The 21414-nt window shown below is 37.4% G+C and overlaps 1 protein-coding gene and 1 pseudogene across 3 annotated transcripts in view; one reads left to right on the forward strand and one right to left on the reverse strand.

Moving 5' to 3' along the window:
• Positions 1 to 21414, reverse strand: part of UBE2Q2 (ubiquitin conjugating enzyme E2 Q2) — a 72222-nt gene that overhangs the window by 6826 nt on the left and 43982 nt on the right. For both annotated transcript variants that reach the window (XM_082647800.1, XM_082647799.1), the window contains 3 exons: positions 12856 to 12914; positions 3560 to 3608; positions 3011 to 3106 (listed from right to left, as the gene is read on the reverse strand). In XM_082647800.1, the coding sequence (XP_082503926.1) occupies positions 3011 to 3106; positions 3560 to 3608; positions 12856 to 12914 (204 nt within the window). The remainder of the gene's footprint in view (positions 1 to 3010; positions 3107 to 3559; positions 3609 to 12855; positions 12915 to 21414) is intronic.
• Positions 13110 to 13483, forward strand: LOC309818417 (eukaryotic translation initiation factor 1-like; annotated as a pseudogene). Its single transcript has one exon. The product of its transcript is annotated as a eukaryotic translation initiation factor 1-like (transcript).

Raw genomic sequence — 21414 nt, forward strand, 5'->3', positions numbered from 1 at the left:
TTCTATAAATTCTATTTCATTCTTTTTCAGATCTGTCTCATCATTCCTGGTCTTATCATTTGCTCAATTTTATGATTCTTTTTTCTTTACACTAGATTTTACATATAATTATTCATTTTCTCAAAATTCTAGTATCTGCTAATTCCAAAACCTCAAGTCTTTGGGAATATGTATCTCTTATTCATTGTTTCTGCCAGTTCTCATGTATGTTAGGTTGTCTACTTACGTGCTTGTCATCTTTCACTGAATTCGTATTTGCTTGATCTTAATCTTTGAGAATCTTACAGGCTTAAATTAGAAATGCTTTCCTCTGAAGATTGTATCTGCTGCTGATGAGAACTGTGGATACAACTAACATGAAACCACTTTAGTCCCCTTGGAGAATCTCGGGATTATTCAAGGTTCCCAGATTCGGCTGACCAGTCTCGCTCATTTGTAATAGAAGACTGGAGTGCTTAGTATAGGTAACAACTTCCCCCAGGGGGAAAAAAAAAAAATCAGTTCTCTCATCTGAATGTGATCACTGACTAGGGGATCCTATAGGTAAATAACTGGAGGTCTATGGGCTGTAGAGAAGACAGATGCCTTTCCTGATGATAGAAATAGCTAGTTAGGGCTGTGTGCTCTAGGACTTCACTATTTAGCTCAACTACCATTACCCTCCAAACAGTGAACAGAAGCTTCTTAGAAGTCACTGTCTTGCCTATCTAAACCCCCAATTCCTGCTAAAAGTCATATGATCAGACCTCTACTTTAGAAGGCTTTCTCACTACTATAGCCTAGAGTTAATGTTACAGTCTATATTCTATTCCATGTTAACTGAATAAGAAAACCAGCTTTGCCAAGATCCTTCTGTCCCAGGCATAGCTGCAGAGCCTCAGCTCTATCAATCTGACCCTATCTCCAAATTTCATGTGTGTGGATGGGCAACTTTTTCTGTTTTTCAGTACTTACGTATATTTATCTCATTTTAATAAGTTTTTTTAGGGTACAAACTCATTTATTTTGAACCAATAGCTGACAGTATTTTTTTATATTTTAAATATTCCTGAATAGTTGTATGGCAAAAAGAAATTCAAATAGCACAAATGATTTACAGTAAAGTCTCCCTCCCAATTCTAACCTGCCCCCTCAATATTTCAACACTCCCTTGTCAGAAATAATCGTTATTAGCATTTTCTTGAATATCCTTCCAGAGATATTCTCTGCTTATAAAAGCACATCTATAATATGTCCTTGTCTATCCCTCTTACACAAATGGTAGCGTATTTTTAACACCATTTAGCACCTTACTTTTTTGATAGTAGTATTTTTAAAGTTAACATTCAGACTATTCCCTGCTGAGTAGAAGGGAAGGTAACACTCATATTACATCATGCAAAGTTTCTACATTCTTAACTGACAAATATTTCTTAATAAGAAAAAAAAATAGAAGGGTAAGGTTTCACCTTGACAATTAAAAAAATTCACCTTCTAAGACATACTCTAATATGCAAACATATTTAGCTGCCTAACTTGGCACTCTATATAAAATGGTTATATTTACTTGCTAACAAAACTGCAATTATGAAAATGTAAAGGTTTAAGGCAATTATATTGAAATTGATTGATTCCAAGGGAATTACAGCACTGAACAAAGATAGCGTATTGTTATTACAGAATGTTAAAACTGGAAGAAACTTAAAATATCCAGATCAATTGTATTTCAGGTAAAGATACAGATGCCCAGAGAGGTAAGTTTACAGTGTGAGTTATTGGTAAAAATGGTCTTTCAATTACTCAAAAAAAAAATCACTGTTCTAAGCTTTTTGTATTTTCTCTTAATGGGAAAAACACGCTAATTAAAAAAAAAAATGATGAAATTTAACATCAAGTTCTACATATAAATAAATGCCAGGAAGAAAATTTAAAAGACTGGAAGTACACCAAAATGCTAATAGTATTTCTAGACACTCAAATTACAGACGACTTTTTTAGTTTGTATTTATTTCTATTTGTATTGTATAGTGAGCATAAATTGTCATTTAGAAAAACAAAGTTTTGATGTTCTAACACATCATTCTATTGCCACATTTAAAATACCTAAAATACATACACTGTTAAGAAACACTAGTTAAATGTAGTTATAAGCAATTCACTACTTTTCAATTAACTTCTAGATTTTATACAAAATGGTACTTTGTTCTAATGCAAAGAAATAGCTGTTTAAAAAGCTAAAAGTAAGTTATTTTATAATATTATCCCAAGTGTATAATTCTGTAAAACAGCCTTTTCAATTTTTTGCTTCCCCTGTGAGTTAAGATTCTAGTGGGCTCACGATTTGATGTGCAATACAGTTATAAATACCTATTTAGATTTAGTACTATTTGGATAGGCATTTAATACAAAATTCACAAGAAACTTTAGGAACATCCAGATTTTTTTAAATGTCAGGTCAGGATGATTTCCATCACATATTTTTCCAAAACATACTAACTTCAGAGTACATCCTTAAGTGTCCACTTAAGTGTTTATAGATAACTACAATTAGACATGAAAAGATATTTCTGATATAGTAAGTGAATAAAGAAAAGAACTCAGTGGTTAAGAGCAGAGACTAACGGCCAGAAAGTCTGGTTCCAATCCTCACTCTGCCACCTGTGACCTTAGACGAGTTACTAACTTCTGTGTGCTTCAGTTTCCTCATCTACAAAATGAGAACAATAACACTACCTACTTTTAGGTTATTAAGAGGACTGAAAGTTAATACAAATAAAAAGTTTAGATTACAGCCTAGCACGTATATGCTCACTGGGAATTAACTATTACAACATGATCTCAATTTTTGGAAACTTACAACTACATATAATTTTTTTACTTATTAGTATATATAAACCAAGAATAAATTTCAAATTATAGACATATTTAACTATAGTAGAAATAACAAAGACTAAGAGAATAGAAAGAAGCCTCCTCATAAGATAACAGGAAATATATCTTATAGTTTATGTGACATTCTTAATAAAAGTACCTTATTTGCGCCAAACTGCACTCTGGCTTTGCCTTTGACTAAGGTGGCATTGATTTGCATGATGACCGATTCTATTGAATAGGCACTGCTCCAGCCCTACAGAAAGAAGAAAACACTTTTTTAAAACACAGTGGTATTCTTGATTCCCAGTTAGGAAAGCTTAAGAAAATGGCATATAATGACTCAATAACAGCAAATTAATGTTAAGAAGTTTGTGGTCAAAGAGTAAAAGTAAAGTTGGACCATTTCCAAAATCTCACAAAAAACGAAGCAAAGCAAACCAACATTCGAAGTGCTAAAAATGAGCAAATTACAACTTTAAATATACATCACTCTTATTGCCCATCCTAGCATAGATTAAGCAGCAAGTACAATGTCATTTTACTGGTTTAAAAAGCTTTCATTATTAAAAGTAGGTGCTTTTAGCAAAAAACAAAAATTATGTTAAAGTAGGTACTATTACAAAGAGCTTTGTCCACTTAGAATCTAATTTACATAGTTAAAACACTCTATGTTTGAAAAACACGAATACCATAAGAAAATAGTCACCTGTTTTGTGAGTAGTTCCATGCATAATGCTCCACCACCCAACACATACCTTAAAAAGAAAACGGAATCATACAAAATTCTCTAGATCTTGGTATTCCTTCTTCATCAATTTTTAAAGTACCATTACTAAGAAAGTATGCATACAAGTAAAGATTAGAAGATAACATGCAAAAATGAAAATAGTTGTTAAGAGTTACAGGACTATGGGTAATTCTAAAATTCTGATGTCATCATCTAAATGTCTTTTTTTTTTTTAAATAATAGTTCTTAATAACAGAAGACTTTTAAGGTATCAGAAACTAAGAACTTAGCCCTAAATATTCCAGAGAATGGGGGAGAAAATGGGGGAGAAAAATTTCCTTATATGGCCTTCAACTGTTCTACTCAACCAAAGATTTCTCCACCATCATGTTACACAGCCAAAAGTTTTTCCTCTGACAGGAGTGACTTTACCCTATCTATAATAATGAACATCTGCATTTATATTTATACTTAAAAATTTTTTTCATTCTGTTTTGAGGATCAAATGGTTCTGACCATGGAGCCCCTCTCTGGGACTCCCCTATTTCTCTTCCCAGTCCTGAGGACTGTTCTCTGAACCAACGACAGTTACTGGGGATTTCCCAGATCTCTGTTAGGAAATCATTATTTAGATCAAGATTCTTCAGCCTTTTAACACTTTCTCAAACAAAGTAATTCCTCCTTTAATGTTAAACTTTAAAACACATTAGGACTTCCCTGGTGGTGCAGTGGTTAAGAATCCGCCTGCTAATGCAGGGGACATGGGTTCGAGCCCTAGGTCTGGGAAGATCCCACATGCCGCGGAGCAACTAAGCCCGTGTGCCACAACTATTGAGTCTGTGCTCTGGAGCCTGCGAGCCACAACTACTGAGCCCATGTGCCACAACTACTGAAGCCCATGCTCCGCAACAAGAGAAGCTACTGCAATGAAAAGCCTGTGCACCGCAACAAAGAGTAGCCCCCGCTCACCACAACTAGAGAAAGCCCGCACACAGCAACGAAGACCCGATGCAGCCAAAAATAAATAAATAAAAATAAATAACTAAATTTATTTTTTAAAAAAAGAGCTCGAATCTTTAAAAAAAATCATTAAATATCATGCTTAAAAATAAAATCAAAGGAATGGTAATTACAGAAGAAAAACTGTGGTAATCTTGAAAATACATAAGGTAAGACCACTGATCAGGTCTAGGTGAAAAGTGAGTCTACCACAAATTTTTTTTGTCCTCTGGGACTTTGCCCATGCCTTTCCCTTCCTTGCCTGAGATTCCCACTGCTGCCTACTCTTCCAAATGCCATATTCCCCCTGCCCCATAAAACTTTCCAAGACCATTCTAGCCAGCAAATTTTGCATTCTGGCTAACCAAATGCATCCTTGTGTTGACTAAACCAAATTACACATAAGTAAGCAATCTAAAAACTTCTACTGTAGACCATTAGTAAAAACAGTTACAGTGAAATTATTCACTATCATAAAGTAGTAACTACCCCCATCCTGAAGAATTTAGGCAACTGTCTCTCTTACTTGCTTGTCCCAACTTCTGGGAACTTTCAAAGTAAAAGTTTAATATGAAGGAAAGAAAAACACTCCAAAAAATTAAATTAGGGAGGAGAATCATGGGATTTTAAACTTTGTATATTCTCTTATGTTCCTGAAACTCAGAAATCTGTCTCCAATTCTTTGAATCTCCCACTGGGCTCAAAGTGCATCTTGTATATAGTCAGCTTTAAATAAGCACTTGCTGATTTAACAGAATTACAAGATCCAAGTTCTCATTTGGATTTTGGCTCCTCCAGAACTGCTCAAAGTCTAGTAATCTGTTAATGAGTTAACACTCGTTACACTCATTGGTCCTTACACTTCAGAAATGCTAAAGAGAAACATTTTAGCAAGAGGAGATTTGTAGATGACACTGAGTCACGAATTATCTAACCACCACCTTCCCTTTTAGCACCCCACTCTTCATTTTGGGGTGGAGAGTCTTGTCAGGAGGGAAGAAGGGAAGTTTTCATACTTGTAGATCAAAAGAAAGTACATTTTCTACAAGCACATAATAGCTATAAAAATGTTTGTTGGATGTCTAACACAAGACAGAAGTAGTTCTAGTTACCTATGCAAAAAGTGAGCTAAGTATATATTAATGCATATTAAACTTTTCCTTAATATACACTTACTAAGCTTTTCCTTAATATATACTGTCAGCAGCATTTACACCTAAAAAAAGTAGCCAATTCTACTTTTGTACTGTATCATTTTATCAACTCTACTTCTGTACCGTATCATTTTATCAATATGTATTCCAAGCGCTTATTGCTCTTTGCCTCCAAAGAGTTGCTGCTGAATATTGAGACAATCCAAGAACACTAAAAAAATAATAATAATCTAAGAGTCATCTAAAGATAAAATGCCATATACATGGGCATAGTAATATTTTCAACTTAAAAAAATTTTCAATTGCCAAAGTTGTATAGCAAACAGTATCCTAAGCTCAGCCTCTTCAGGCATTCAATTTATAGAATTTTTGTTTTACTAGAAGGTTCCTGCAAGAATGTTTGCCAGCTAACCTCCCCACCCACAGTCTATGATGATCACTTAATTGCTTTGAGGGGACAACAGATACCATTAATCAGTACTTAAGGGGACAACAAGTAACATTAATCACACAACATGATTCTTAAATCATATGACATGATCCAAAAAACAGAGATGAGAAATAAAATTTTTATATTATAGTCAAATTCTTGATAATGACATTAAAAAAAAAGACAGGCTTATCAGCCCACACAGAACAATCATAATCCTCCCCTTTCGAGGTAAGGAAAGGGGCAATGGATTCTAAGAACAGAGCCCTAAGAGAGGGATAAAGAAAATGCTGACATTTAAAACCAGTTTCTTAAGATAATGTTCTCTCAATACAGACAGAAACAACCCATGGGCATCTAGAAGTAGAAGTATTTTCTTTGTGGATGACTGGGGCACAAAGAATACTTCTTACTATATCAACCAATAAAGCATCTTCAGTTGCCTACAAACAGCTCTCTCACAATATATTGTATTATCATCAAATAATCTTTCTCATTCTCACTACACTACACCCTGGACTAAGCAAGAAAGATGGTCAAGTTTCGATGGCTCAATAATATAGCTCATAAAAATACCAGTGGACTGGGAATTGTATATTACCCTAAATTGCCTACATCTTGCTAACTTACTGTATTTTCCTATCTCATTCATTCATTCAAAAATATCTACTGCATATATAGTATGGATGCTAAAGCACTGAACCAGACACAGAGCGTACAATGAAGAAAACTGACATGACCCTGCCTTCATGATGTTTACAATCCAGTTAAGATAACAGATGTTAAACAAATAAAGTGGGGGATGGAGACCCAGAGTTCTGTGAGCAGGAAAAACCAGGAGGCTTATTTTAAATTTGCTGGTCAGGAACAGCATATCTAAAAGTGACACACAGGCTGAGACCTGCAGGAATTGAAGTGTGGGTGGGAATAACATTCCAGGCAGAGGAAATGCATATGGAAGTCATGAGGAAAGAGTCTGCTCGGCACTAGGGGCTGAAAGACAACTAGTGGGGCATTAGCTCAGAGAGGAAAAGTGTAGTAACAAGATGACTGAAGAGGAAAGCAAGGGCAAGATCACAGAGGGCGTGCAGAATATGGTAAGGACATCAACCTGTAGGAGCAGTGGGAAGACATGCGAAGAGCTTAAGCAGGGGAGCAACATAATCAGAACAAATTTGTAAAAGCTCACTCTAGAGAAGCTTATGAATGAGGGAATAGAAGCAGGAGTCTGATCAGGAATCCTCTGAAGTGATCCAATTGGGAACTGATGGTGGTAGCAACAAAAATGGAGACAAGTAATTGGATCTGAGAACTCTTTAAAAGGGAGAATCAAAGGAAAATGAGGAAAAGGTGATGGAAAGAATGACTCCTAGGTTCATTAATTAAGATAAGCAAGACTGGGGAAGGGAAACTGAAAAGAAGATGGGTTCAAGTTTTTGTCCTGAAGAGTTTGAGATGCCTGTATAAGAGACATTCAAGTTGAGGTGTCAAGAAGGCAGAAGGATATTGGAAGCAGAAAAGACATAGGGATGTGAGATACGAACCTGGGAGTCACTGGCACATAGAAATATTTCAAAAGCCATGGGAGCTTTTTCAACGAATCATGCTAGAGCAACTGGACATTAGGCAAAAATCTATGACCTACACCTCATACCTTATGCAAAATTTAATTCAGATGATTCACAGACTTATCTGTAAGTAAACTGTAAAACCTTGAGGAAAAAAAGGTAGGAGAAAATCTTTGGGATCTAGGACTAGGCAAAGAGTTTTTAGATTTGACACCAAAAGCATATCTATATAAGGAGAAACATCTATAAATTTGACTTCATCAAAACTAAAATATTTTGTTCTACAAAAGATTCTGTTAAGAAGATGAAATGAAGCTACATACTAGAAGAAATTAAAAAACCACATATCCAGGGTTTCCCGGGTGGCGCAGTGGTTGAGAGTCCGCCTGCCAATGCAAGGGACACGGGTTTGTGCCCCGGTCCAGGAAGATCCCACATGCCGCGGAGCAGCTAGGCCCGTGAGCCATGGCCGCTGAGCCCGCACATCCGGAGCCTGTGCTCCGCAACGGGAGAGGCCACAACAGTGAGAGGCCCATGTACCGCAAAAAAAAAAAAAAAAAAAAACACATATCCAGCAAAGGACTATTATGTAGAATATATTTTTAAAACTTTCAAAATTCAACGAAATACAATCCAATTAGAAAACTGGCAAAAGACATGAACAGATATCTCTTGGAGGAGTATATAAAGCTGTCAAATAAGTACATGAAAGATATTCAACACTGGGGAATATTAGGGAAAGCAAGTTAAAACCACAATGAGACATCACTACACACCTAACAGAATGCCTATAATAAAAACAAGTGACATCACCAAATGCTGGCAAGGATGTGGAGAAAGTGTGTCACTCACACATTCTTGGTAAGAATGTAAAATGGTAAAGCCACTCTGGAAAACAGTTTGGTAGTTTCTTTAAAAACTCTATATGCAATGACCATATGACCCAGCAATTGCATTCCTGGACTTGTATCCCAGAAAAAGGACAATACATTCACAAAAAACACCTGTACACAAGTATTCATAGCAGCTTTACTTGTAATACCCAAACACTGAGATCAGTCTAGAAGTCCTAAAGCAGATTACTGGTTAACCAGACTGTAGTACATGGTGCACCGTGGAATACTACTCAGCAATAAAAAGGAACAAAGTAGTCAGATGCTTAGATGACTCTCTAATTATGAGTTAAAAAAAAAGCTAATCCCTAAAGTTTGCAATCCAAAAATGTATGATTCCATTTATGTAAATTGTTTTTGAAATGACAAAATACTAAGAATGCAGGACAGATTAGTGGTTGCCAGGAATTAAGGGAAGAGGGGGCATTACAGTAAAATGGGTATGGTTTAAAGGGGCCTCAAGAAGGATCCTCATGGTGTTGGAACTGTTCAGTACCTTGACTGTGGTGGTGGATACACAAACCTACTCAATATAGAACTTAATACACACATACACACACGAGTTATAAGTAAAACTAGGAAAATTTGAATAATCTCTACTTATCGTATCACTATCTCTGTATCACTGTCTCATACTGTATCACTGCCTCCTCGTAATATTATACTACAGCTTTGCAGAAATGGTACCACTGGGGAAAATAGGCAAAGGGTACAAGGTATTTCTATTATTTCTTACAACTGTGTGCAAATACACAATTAACTCAATTAAAATTTTAATTTTTAAAAAAAGGCAAAGGAGGGCTTCCCTGGTGGCGCAGTGGTTGAGAGTCCGCCTGCCGATGCAGGGGACACGGGTTTATGCCCCGGTCTGGGAAGATCCCACATGCTGTGGAGCGGCTGGGCCCGTGAGCCATGGCCGCTGAGCCTGAGCATCCAGTGCCTGTGCTCCACAACGGGAGAGGCCACAACAGTGAGAGGCCCGTGTACCGCAAAAAAAAAAAAAAAAAAGGCAAAGGAATGAAGGGAAAAGAAAAAAGGACCCAGTACTAAATTCTGAAGAACTCCAACAGGTAGAAGTTAAGTGAACAAGGAGTTTGCAGCAAAAGAGACTGAGAAGAGGCAGTCAGAAGCCAAGGGAAAAATGTTTCAGTGTTGCTGAGAAATCTGATAATCAGATATGACAGAGCCTGAAAAGGGACTTCTGTCCAATACCAAAGTCCCTATCAGCTATACCAGTTTGTTAGGAACACTAACAGCCAATGCCAGACTACATGGGGCTGAAAAGTGAACAGGAAGTGAAGAGTGTGGTTATATACACATTGCTTGTGGGAATGTAAATGGTGCAGCCACTTTGCAGTCTGGTACTTCATCAAAAAGTTAGTTACCAAAGGACCTAGTGCCTCCTCACATAGGTATATGCGAAAGACAAATGAACATGTGCACACAGAAGCGTGTACATGAATATTCACAGCATTATTCATGATAGCCCAAGGGTGGAAAAAGCAAATGTCCATGCATAAATAAAATGGAATGAAGTATTGATACATGCTGCAACGTGGATGGACCTTGACAAATTTTTTTTAATATAAATTTATTTTATTTATTTATTTTTGGCTGCGTTGGGCCTTTGTTGCTGCACACAGGCTTTCTCTAGTTGCAGCGAGCAGGGGCTACGCTTCATGCGGTGCGCAGGGCTTCTCACTGCGGTGGCTGCTCTTGTTGCGGAGCATGGGCTCTAGGCACACGGGCTTCAGTAGTTGTGGCACGCAGGCTCAGTAGTTACGGCACATGGGCTTAGTTGCTCCACAGCATGTGGGATCTTCCTGGACCAGGGCTTGAACTCATGTCCCCTGCATTGGCAGGCAGACTCTCAACCACTGCGCCACCAAGGAAGCCCACAATTTTGTTAAGTGAAAGAAGCCAGTCACGAAAGGCTGTAATTTGTTTGGTTCCATTTAAATGAAATGTCCAGAACAGGCAAATCCAGAGAGACAGAAAGGAGATTAGTGGCTGCTGGTGGGTGGGGTGTAGGAGGGAGGAATGAGAAGTGATTGCTAATGGGTACAGAGTTTCTTTTGGAAGGTGATGGAAATTAGTGGTAAAGGTTGCACAACTCTCAGTATACTAAACCACTGAATTATACACTTTAAAAGGTAAGTTTTATCATATGTGAATTGTATCAAAATAAAGCTGTTATGTTTAAAAAATTTTTTTGACTGTGACAAGAAACATATAAGGGAGTAGCTAGGAGATGTGGGATATAAAATATCTGGAACAAAAATTCCTTAGTAATCTATCCAGAGTCACAGTGTTCAAGCTTTAGCCTTATTCTAAGATTGCAAGCTCTGTTCTATCAGGCTTCACACTTTTTAGTTCTTCTTTAGTTCTTCCCGTGTCAGCCAGTAATTCTTCCTCTTTACTTAATAGTAGATTGTTTTTTTGATTTTGCCTCAAAATCACTTAGATTCTGCCTCAAATCAGCACTCACCTTTCATTCATCTTTCCATTCCCATTACTACTGTACCGATTTAGGTTCTCATCACTTCATCCTAAGACAGTGACCTCAGCTCTAGTTAACAAGGCTTGCATTCTTCCAGGTTTTGTGAATATAAGTGTGTCCTGTAGTCTCTTCTACTGTCACCATATTTATCTTTCTAAAACATTCTCTTTACTGTTATGTCCCTGTTCCTGAACCAGTTACAGAAAGATAAATTCAATATCCATGGGAAATAGTTTGCTCACCAATCCATGCTCCTATATAATTATAAGATATTGTCAACACAATTTCTTATAATTCTTCTATATGAATTCTACCCCTCTTGTGTTATAGCTCAAACTGATCTGGTACACTCTGAATACATCATGCTCTTTCCCAAATGAGTGACTGTGTTTACTTTTCGCCTACATAGACAATTTTCCTTCAACCTCCGTCAGTTGACCAAACCCCACCCAATACTTCATGGCCTAGCTGAGATCCCACCTACTTGTCCAAGTCTTCCCAGATCACTATCGCCAGAAGCAATCTCCTTCTCCTTCAACCTCAGAGAACTTAAGTCCATATTTAACATTTGACAATCAGTTGAGTACTCAATACTTTTAATCTTTTACATTGCTGGCTTCTCGTATAATGGAAAAATACTTTATTAGAAGTTAGAAGATTTATCTGGATAAGTCACCAGCTTATTATTCCAGTTATTCACTTGAATAATGGGAAAATAACCCTATTTGGTAAAAGGAATCAAAGAGAAACTGTTCAATATATAACAGATTTTTAAACTGAAAATGGCATTATTCATAATTTCATGTGTTTTCTCTACAACAAGGTGGTAAACTACTAAGATCATAAATTCTTAAAATTCTTGGGATTTTTCACAACAGAATGTGAAAAATCTATGTCAAGTTTACATGAGATTTCAAAATGAGCTGATAAAAATATTTTTATATATTTATCCTGAATTTACAAAAAGTTTCCAAATATTTTCCTCAATCATTTATAGCCACCCAGATTGCTTTAATCTAAATGAAACTATTACTATATCAACCATAGAGATGATCAGAGGACTGGATATTTTTAGGTTTTAATCACCATAATATGTCTCACAAAGTGGAATTGATTAGCTGAGCATATCAGAATTCTCAAATTAGTTTAACTGCTCTTACTTTGAGGATCTACAGAACATTTCACAACTAACCTAGGTACAAATTCTGATCTTTTCCCCATCCTTCATATGACTTCTAATCACCAAAAGGCAATATAAGCTTCAATTAAAAAATGGATGACAATTACCATTTGATCCTACCAAACTGAGACAACTACCTTTAGAAGATCAATGACCAGCTCCATAGGCCCATGAGATTTCCTGTGATTATTCCTAGGATCATAGGCATGTGGGAATCACTCTAATCCTAACTTTCTCTAAACCCTCAATCACATCTTACATTTGAAAAACTTGCGATTTTTTAAGGTGAAGTATATACAAATAGAGGTCATTAAAAACTCTACCTGTAAACATAATGGTTTATGCCAATGATTCTCAAATTATGGTTCCCAGCCTAGAACATCAGCTTCACCTGAGACCATCTAACACATGCAAATTCTTAGGCCCTACCCCAGTCCTACTGAATCAGAAACCTTGAGGTAAAGCCCCGCACTCTAGGCATCCTAGCATTTAACTACCCCTCCAAATGATTCTGATGTAGACTATCAAAGAAAACAATCACTTAAACTTACCCTCCTGAGAGAACAGGTAACACCACTCGAACAAATGGAGGATCAAATGGAAAGTTATCCTAAAAAACAAATAAGCAAGTTTAATTTTAAGAATATCCTTAATACTGTATTATTTAGACGATTTAAAAATACTCTATAGCCCAGTCACTGAGCCGCCACCAAGGACTCAGCAGCCTCCCCCTTGAGCCCCCTCGCTTCCCAACACTCTGTCCCCACAACCCGCCTTCTCCAGCCGCCGCCTTCCACAGGCCGTTTCCACCGAGGAAAAGGGATTGCATCGTATGTCCACTATCCAGAAGCTCCACACTATCTACCCCTTTGCTGATGCAAGGGTGATGATCTGCTTCCTGCTGGCACTGAGGATTATATCCATATAAGAATTCAACAGGAAAACGGCAGGAAGACCCTTACTACTGTCCAAGGGATCACTGATGATTACGATAAAAAGAAACTAGCGAAGGCGTTTAAGAAGAAATTTGCTTGCAATGGTACTGTAATTGAGCATTCAGAATATGGAGAAGTAATTCAGCTACAGGGTGATCAGGACAAGGACATCAAAAATATATGCCAGTTCCTCGTAGAGACTAGACTGGGTAAGGACGATCAGCTCAAGGTTCATGGGTTTTAAGTGCTTCTGGCTCACTGAAGCTTAAGAGAGGATTTCCTTGCAATGAGTAGAATTTTCCTTCTGTCCCCTGTCACAAGTTTAAAAACCTCACAGCTTGTATAATGTAACCATTTGGGGTCTGCTTTTAACTTGGACTAGTAACTCCTTCAGGCAATAAACGAAAAAGAGACAAAAAAAACCCATAAACATTAAAAAGAAAAAAAAAGTTTATAAAGAATGTATACATTTATTATCTAATGATGAATGAGGGTCATAAACATAAAAATAGTCCTCCAAAATGAAATGAAATGAAATGAAAACGAAAGCTAACATAAATGAAGTTAAGATCAGGCCCAACAAAAACAGAAATATAGATCAATGGAACAGGATAGAAAGCACAGAAATAAACCCACACACATATGGTCACCTTATCTTTGATAAAGGAGGCAAGATTATACAATGGAGAAAAGACAGCCTCTTCAATAAGTGGTGCTGGGAGAAATGGACAGGTACATGTAAAAGTATGAAATTAGAAGACTCCCTAACACCATACACAAAAATAAACTCAAAATGGATTAAAGACCTAAATGTAAGGCCAGACACTATCAGACGCTTAGAGGAAAACATAGGCAGAACACTCTATGACATAAATCACAGCAAGATCCTTTTTGACCCACCTCCTAGAGAAATGGAAATAAAAACAAAAATAAACAAATGGGACCTAATGAAACTTCAAAGCTTTCACACAGCAAAGGAAACCATAAACAAGACCAAAAGACAACTCTCAGAATGGGAGAAAGTATTTGCAAATGAAGCAACTGACAAAGGATTAATCTCCAAAATTTACAAGCAGCTCATGCAGCTCAATAACAAAAAAATGAACAACCCAATCCAAAAATGGGCAGAAGACCTAAATAGACATTTCTCCAAAGAAGATATACAGATTGCCAACAAACACATGAAAGGATGCTCAACATCATTAATCATTAGAGAAATGCAAATCAAAACTACAATGAGATATCATCTCACACTGGTCAGAATGGCCATCATCAAAAAATCTAGAAACAATAAATGCTGGAGAGGGTGTGGAGAAAAGGGAACCCTCTTGCACTGTTGGTGGCAATGTAATTTGATATAGCCACTATGGAGAACAGTATGGAGGTTCCTTAAAAAACTGAAAATAGGGCTTCCCTGGTGGTTGACAGTCCGCCTGCCGATGCAGGGGACACAGGTTCGTGCCCCGGTATGGGAGGGTCCCACATGTGGCGGAGCGGCTGGGCCCGTGGGCCACGGCCGCTGGGCCTGCGCACCCGGAGCCTGTGCTCCGCAACAAGAGAGGCCACAATGGTGAGAGGCCCGCGTAACGCAAAAAAAAAAAAAAAAACCTAAAAATAGAACTACAATACAACCCAGCAATCCCACTACTGGACATATACCCTGAGAAAACCATAATTCAAAAAGAGTCATGTACCAAAATGTTCATTACAGCTCTATTTACAATAGCCAGGACATGGAAGCAACCTAAGTGTCCATCAACAGATGAATGGATAAAGAAGATGTGGCACATATATACAACGGAATATTACTCAGCCATAAAAGGAAACGAAATTGACTTATTTGTAGTGAGGTGGATGGACCTGCAGTCTGTCATACAGAGTGAAATAAGTCAGAAGGAGAAAAACAAATACCGTATGCTAACACATATATATGGAATCTAAGGGAAAAAAAAATGTCATGAAGAGCCTAGGGGTAGGATGGGAATAAAGACACAGACCTACGACAGCATGGACTTGAGGATATGGAGAGGGGGAAGGGTAAGCTGTGACAAAGTGAGAGAGTGGCATGGACACATACACACTACCAAATGTAGGGTGGATAGCTAGTGGGAAGCAGCTGCATGGCACAGGGAGATCAGCTAGGTGGTTTGTAACCACCTAAAGGGGTGGGATAGGGAGGGTGGGAGGGAGGGAGATGCAAGAAGGAAGAGATGGGAACATATGTATATGTATAACTGATTCACTTTGTTATAAAGCAGAAACTAACACAACATTATAAAGCAATTATACTCCAATAAAGATGTTAAAAAAATAAAAAAATAAAATAAAAAGATCAGGCCCAAATAGGACAGTATATTGTAAACTTAAGAAACACACAGAGAGAGCCTCACCCACCAGAGGGCAGCCAGCAGAAGCAAGAAGAACTACAATCTTACACCTATGGAACAAAAACCACATTCACAGAAAGACAGACAAGATGAAAAGGCACAGGACTACGTACCAGATGAAAGAACACTATAAAAGCCCAGAAAAACAACTAAATGAATTGAAGATAGGCAACCTTCCAGAAAAAGAATTCAGAATAATGACAGCGAAGATGATCCAGGACCTCGGAAAAACAATGGAGGCAAATATCGAGAAGATGCGAGAAATGTTTAACAAACATCTAGAAGAATTAAAGAACAAACAAACACAGATGAACAACACAATAAGTGAAATGAAAAATACACTAGAAGGAATCAATAGCAGAATAACTGAGGCAGAAGAACGGATAAGTGACCTGGAAGACAGAATGGTGGAATTCACTGCTGCACAACAGAATGAAGAAAAAGAAAGGATGAAAAGTAATGAAGACAGGCTAAAAGACCTCTGGGACAACAATAAACGCAACAACATTCGCATTATAGGGGTCCCAGAAGGAGAAGAGAGAGAGAAAGGACCCAAGAAAATATCTGAAGAGATTATAGTCAAAAACTTCCCTAACATGGGAAAGGAAATAGCCACCCATGTCCAGGAAGTGCAGAGAGTCCGATATAGGATAAATCCAAGCAAAAACAGGCCGAGACACATAAATAATCAAATTGGCAAAAATTAAACACAAAGAAAAATTATTGAAAGAAGCAAGGGACAAATAACAAACAAGGGAATTCCCATGAGATAAACAGCTGACTTCTCAGCAGAAACTCTACAAGCCAGAAGGGAGTGGCATGATATACTTAAAGTGATAAAAGGGAAGAACCTACAAGCAAGATTACTCTACCTGGCAAGGATCTCATTCAGATTTGATGGAGAAATCAAAACCTTTAGAGAAAAGAAAAAGCTAAGAGAATTCAGCAGCACCAAACCAGCTCTACAGCAAATGCTAAAGGAACTTCTCTAGGCATGAAACACAAGAGAAGAAAAGGACCTACAAAAACAAACCCAAAACAATTAAGAAAATGGTCATAGGAACATGCATATCGATAATTACCTTAAATGTGAATGGATTAAATGCTCCAACCGAAAGAAACAGGCTTGCTGAATGGATACAGAAACAAGACCCATATATATGCTGTCTACAAGAGACCCACTTCAGACCTAGGGAAACATTCAGACTGAAACTGAGGGGATGGAAAAAGATATTCCATGCAAATGGAAACCACAAGAAAGCTGGAGTAGCAATACTCATATCAGATAAAATAGGCTTTAAAATAAAGAACGTTACAAGAGACAAGGAAGGACACTACATAATGATCAAGGAATCAATCCAAAAAGATATAACAATTATAAATATATATGCACCCAACATAGGAGCACCTCCAATACATAAGGCAACTGCTAGCAGCTTTAAAAGAGGAAATCAACAGTAATACAATATTAGTGGGGGACTTTAACACCTCACTTACACCGATGGACAGATCATCCAAAATGAAAATAAGAAAGGAAACACAAGCTTTATATGACACAACAGACCAGATACAACTGATATTTATAGGACATTCCGTCCAAAAACAGATTACACTTTCTTCTCAAGTGCGCACGGAACATTCTCCAGGATAGATCACATTTTGGGTCACAAATCAAGCCTCAGTAAATTTAAGAAAACTGAAATCATATCAAGCATCTTTTCTGACCACAATGCTATGAGATTAGAAATCAATTACAGGGAAAAAAACATAAAAAACACAAACACATGGAGACTACACAATACATTACTAAATAACCAAGAGATCACTGAAGAAATCAAAGACAAAATCAAAAACTACCTAGAGACAAATGACAATGAAAATACAACGATCCAAAACCTATGGGATGCAGCAAAAGCAGTTCTAAGAGCGAAGTTTATAGCTATACCAGCCTACCTCAAGAAACAAGGAAAATGTCAAATAATCTAACCTTACATCTAAAGGAAATAGAGAAAGAAGAACAAACAAAATCCAAAGTTAGCAGAAGAAATCATAAAGATCAGAGCAGAAATAAATGAAACAGAAACAAAGAAAACAACAGCAAAGATCAATAAAACTTAAAGGTGGTGTTCTGAGAAGATAAACAAATTTAATAAACTTTTAGCCAGACACCTCAAGAAATAGAGGAAGAGGGCTCAAATCAATAAACTTAGAAATGAAAAAGGAGAAGTTACAAAAGACATCACAGAAATACAAAGCATCCTAAGAGACTACTACAAGGAACTCTATGCCAATAAAATGGACAACCTGGAAGAAATGAACAAATTCTTAGAAAGGTATAACCTTCCAAGACTGAACCAGGAAGAAATAGCAAATATGAACAAACCAATCACAAGCACTGAAATTGAAACTGTGATTAAAAATCTTCCAACAAACAAAAGTCCAGGACCAGATGGCTTCACAGGTGAAGTCTATCCAACATTTAGAGAAGAGCTAACACCCATCCCTCTCAAACTCTTCCAAAATATTGCAGAGGAAGGGATACTCCAAAACTCATTCTATGAGGCCACCATCACCCTGACACCAAAACCAGACAAAGATACTACAAAAAAAGAAAATTACAGACCAGTATCACTGATGAATATAGATGCAAAAATCCTCAACAAAATACTAGCAAACAGAATTCAACAACACATTAAAAGGAACACATACCACGATCAAGTGGGATTTACCCCAGGAATGCAAGGATTCTTCAAAATACGCAAATCAATCAATGTGATAAACCATATTAACAAATTGAAGAAAACCATGTGATCATCTCAATAGATGCAGAAAAAGCTTTTGACAAAATTCAACACCATTTCTGATAAAAACTCTCCAGAAAGTGGGCATAGAGGGAACCTACCTCAACATAATAAAGACCATACACGACAAACCCACAGCAAACATCATTCTCAATGCTGAAAAACTGAAAGGATTTCCTCTAAGATCAGGAACAAGATAAGGAGGTCCACTCTCACCACTATTATTCAACATAGTTTTGGAAGTCCTAGCCACGGCAATCAGAGAAGAAAAAGAAATAAAAGGAATACAAATTGGATAACAAGAAGTAAAACTGTCACTGTGTGCAGATGACATGATACTATACATAGAGAATCCTAGAGATGCCACCAGAAAACTACTAGAGCTAATCAATGAATTTGGTAAAGTTGCAGGATACAAAATAATGCACAGAAATCTCTTGCATTCCTATACACTAATGATGAAAAATCTGAAAGAGAAATTAAGGCAACACTCCCATTTACCATTGTAATAAAAAGAATAAAATACCTAGGAATAAACCTACCTAGGGAAACAAAAGACCTGTATGCAGAAAACTATAAGACACTGATGAAAGAAATTAAAGATAATACCAACAGATGGAGAGATATACCATGTTCTTAGATTGGAAGAATCAATATTGTGAAAATGACTATACTACCCAAAGCAATCTACAGATTCAATGCAATCCCTATCAAATTACCAATGGCATTTTTTACAGAACTAGAACAAAAAATCTGAAAATTTGTATGGAGACACAAAACACCCTGAATAACCAATGCAGTCTTGAGGAAAAAAATGGAGCTGGAGGAGTCAGACTCCCTGACTTCAGACTATACTACAAAGCTACAGTAATCAAGACAATATGGTACTGGCACAAAAACAGAAATATAGATCAATGGAACAGGATAGAAAGCCCAGAGGTAAACCCACGCACCTATGGTCAACTAATCTATGACAAAGGAGGCCAGGATATACAATGGAGAAAAGACAGTCTCTTCAATACGTGGTGCTGGGCAAACTGGACAGCTACATGTAAAAGAATGAAATTAGAACACTCCCTAACATCATATACAAAAATAAACTCAGAATGGATTAGAGGCCTAAATGTAAGACTGGAGACTACAAACCTCTTAGAGGAAAATACAGGAAGAACACTCTTTGACATAAATCACAGCAAGATCTTTTTTGATCCACCTGTTAAGAGTAATGGAAATAAAAACAAAAATAAACGAATGGGACCTAATTAAACTTAAAAGCCTTTGCACAGCAAAGGGAACCATAAACAAGACTAAAAGACACCCCTCAGAATGGGAAAAAATATTTGCAAACAAATCAACGGACCAAGGATTAATCTCTGAAATATATAAACAGCTCATGCAGCTCAATATTAGAAAAACAAACAACCCAATGCAAAAATGGGCAGAAGACATAAATAGATGTTTCTCAAAAGAAAATATACAGATGGCCAAGAAGCACATGAAAAGCTGCTCAACATCACTAATTATTAGAGAAATGCAAATCAAAATTACAATGAGGTATCACCTCACAGCAGTTCGAATGGGCATCATCAGAAAATCTACAAACAACAAATGCTGGAGAGGGTGTGGAGAAAAGGGAACCCTCCTGCACTGTTGGTGGGAATGTAAATTGATACAGCCACTATGGAGAACAGTATGGAGGTTCCTTAAAAACCTAAAATAGAATTACCATATGACCCACCAATCCCTCGACTGGGCATATACCCTGAGAAAATCATAATTCAAAAAGACACATGCACCCCAATGTTCATTGCAACACTATTTACAATAGCCAGGTCATGGAAGCAACCTAAATGCCCACTGACAGACGAATGGATAAAGAAGATGTGGTACACATATACAATGGAATATTACTCAGCCATAAAAACGAACAAAACTGGGTCATTTGCAGGGACGTGGATGAATCTAGAGACTGTCATACAGAGGGAAGTCAGTCAGAAAGAGAAAACCAAGTAACGCATATTAATGCATATCTGTGGAACCTAGAAAAATGGTACAGATGAACCAGTTTGCATGGCAGAAGTTGAGACACAGATGTAGAGAACAAACGTATGGACATCAAGGGGGGAAAGTGGCGGGGTTGGGTTGAGGGGGGTTGTGGGATGAATTGGGAGATTGGGATTGACATGTATACACTGATGTGTATAAAATAGATGACTACTAAGAACCTGCTGTATAAAAAAAATAAAATTCAAATAAAAAAGAAATACACAAACGTGTTCCATGTCCAACAGAACTATATAAAGGAACCATCCCAATAATGATAGACTAGGTAATTTGGATCGATCCTCTGGCTAAGAATTAGAAAAGGTAGACAAAAATGTACAATTACAGAGCTAAGATCAGGAAGAGAAAGGGAACCCCAGAGAGTGGGGCCTTTTCTTTCCCTTTGGGTTTTCTTTCAATTACAGGAGAGGAAGATAAGAGGTTAAGAAGCTAGGGCTAAGAAGATAAAAATTGGATCTCAGGGTCCACCAAGGGAGACCTTTATTAGGCTCCAACACTTTAGGTTGGGACCCTGAAGGACAAACCACAAACTGCCCTGATGGAATGAAGCCAATCTTTACATCATCTCAATGCCTTTCTGGATTCAGTGATCCTGGATTGCTACTGCCCAAGCACCTGACAGGGGCAAAGGTACATCTTCTCTGTAGAGCAACAGCATCTAAGGCTTCGAATTACCTCTCTAATTTTTCATATATAATATCTATCATCAAAAATAACCAGTCATAAAAGACTTAAAGACAGCCATGTGAGGCCTGGTCTTCTTGCACTTGAGGCTCCACGTGAGTTGCCTGCATTCAAAGAGCAGCTCCTCCAGGTTCCTTCCCTGTGCTAAATGTGGCCCTGCAGCTTGTCAGTACCCTGGGCGGTGCTTGTGGCCTCAGTGACCTGGGTGCCCGCGTGTCTGTGGTACACCCAAACCAGGG

The sequence above is a fragment of the Grampus griseus genome, assembly GCF_964374135.1.
Source record: "Grampus griseus genome assembly, chromosome: 2".
Taxonomy (NCBI): domain Eukaryota; kingdom Metazoa; phylum Chordata; class Mammalia; order Artiodactyla; family Delphinidae; genus Grampus; species Grampus griseus.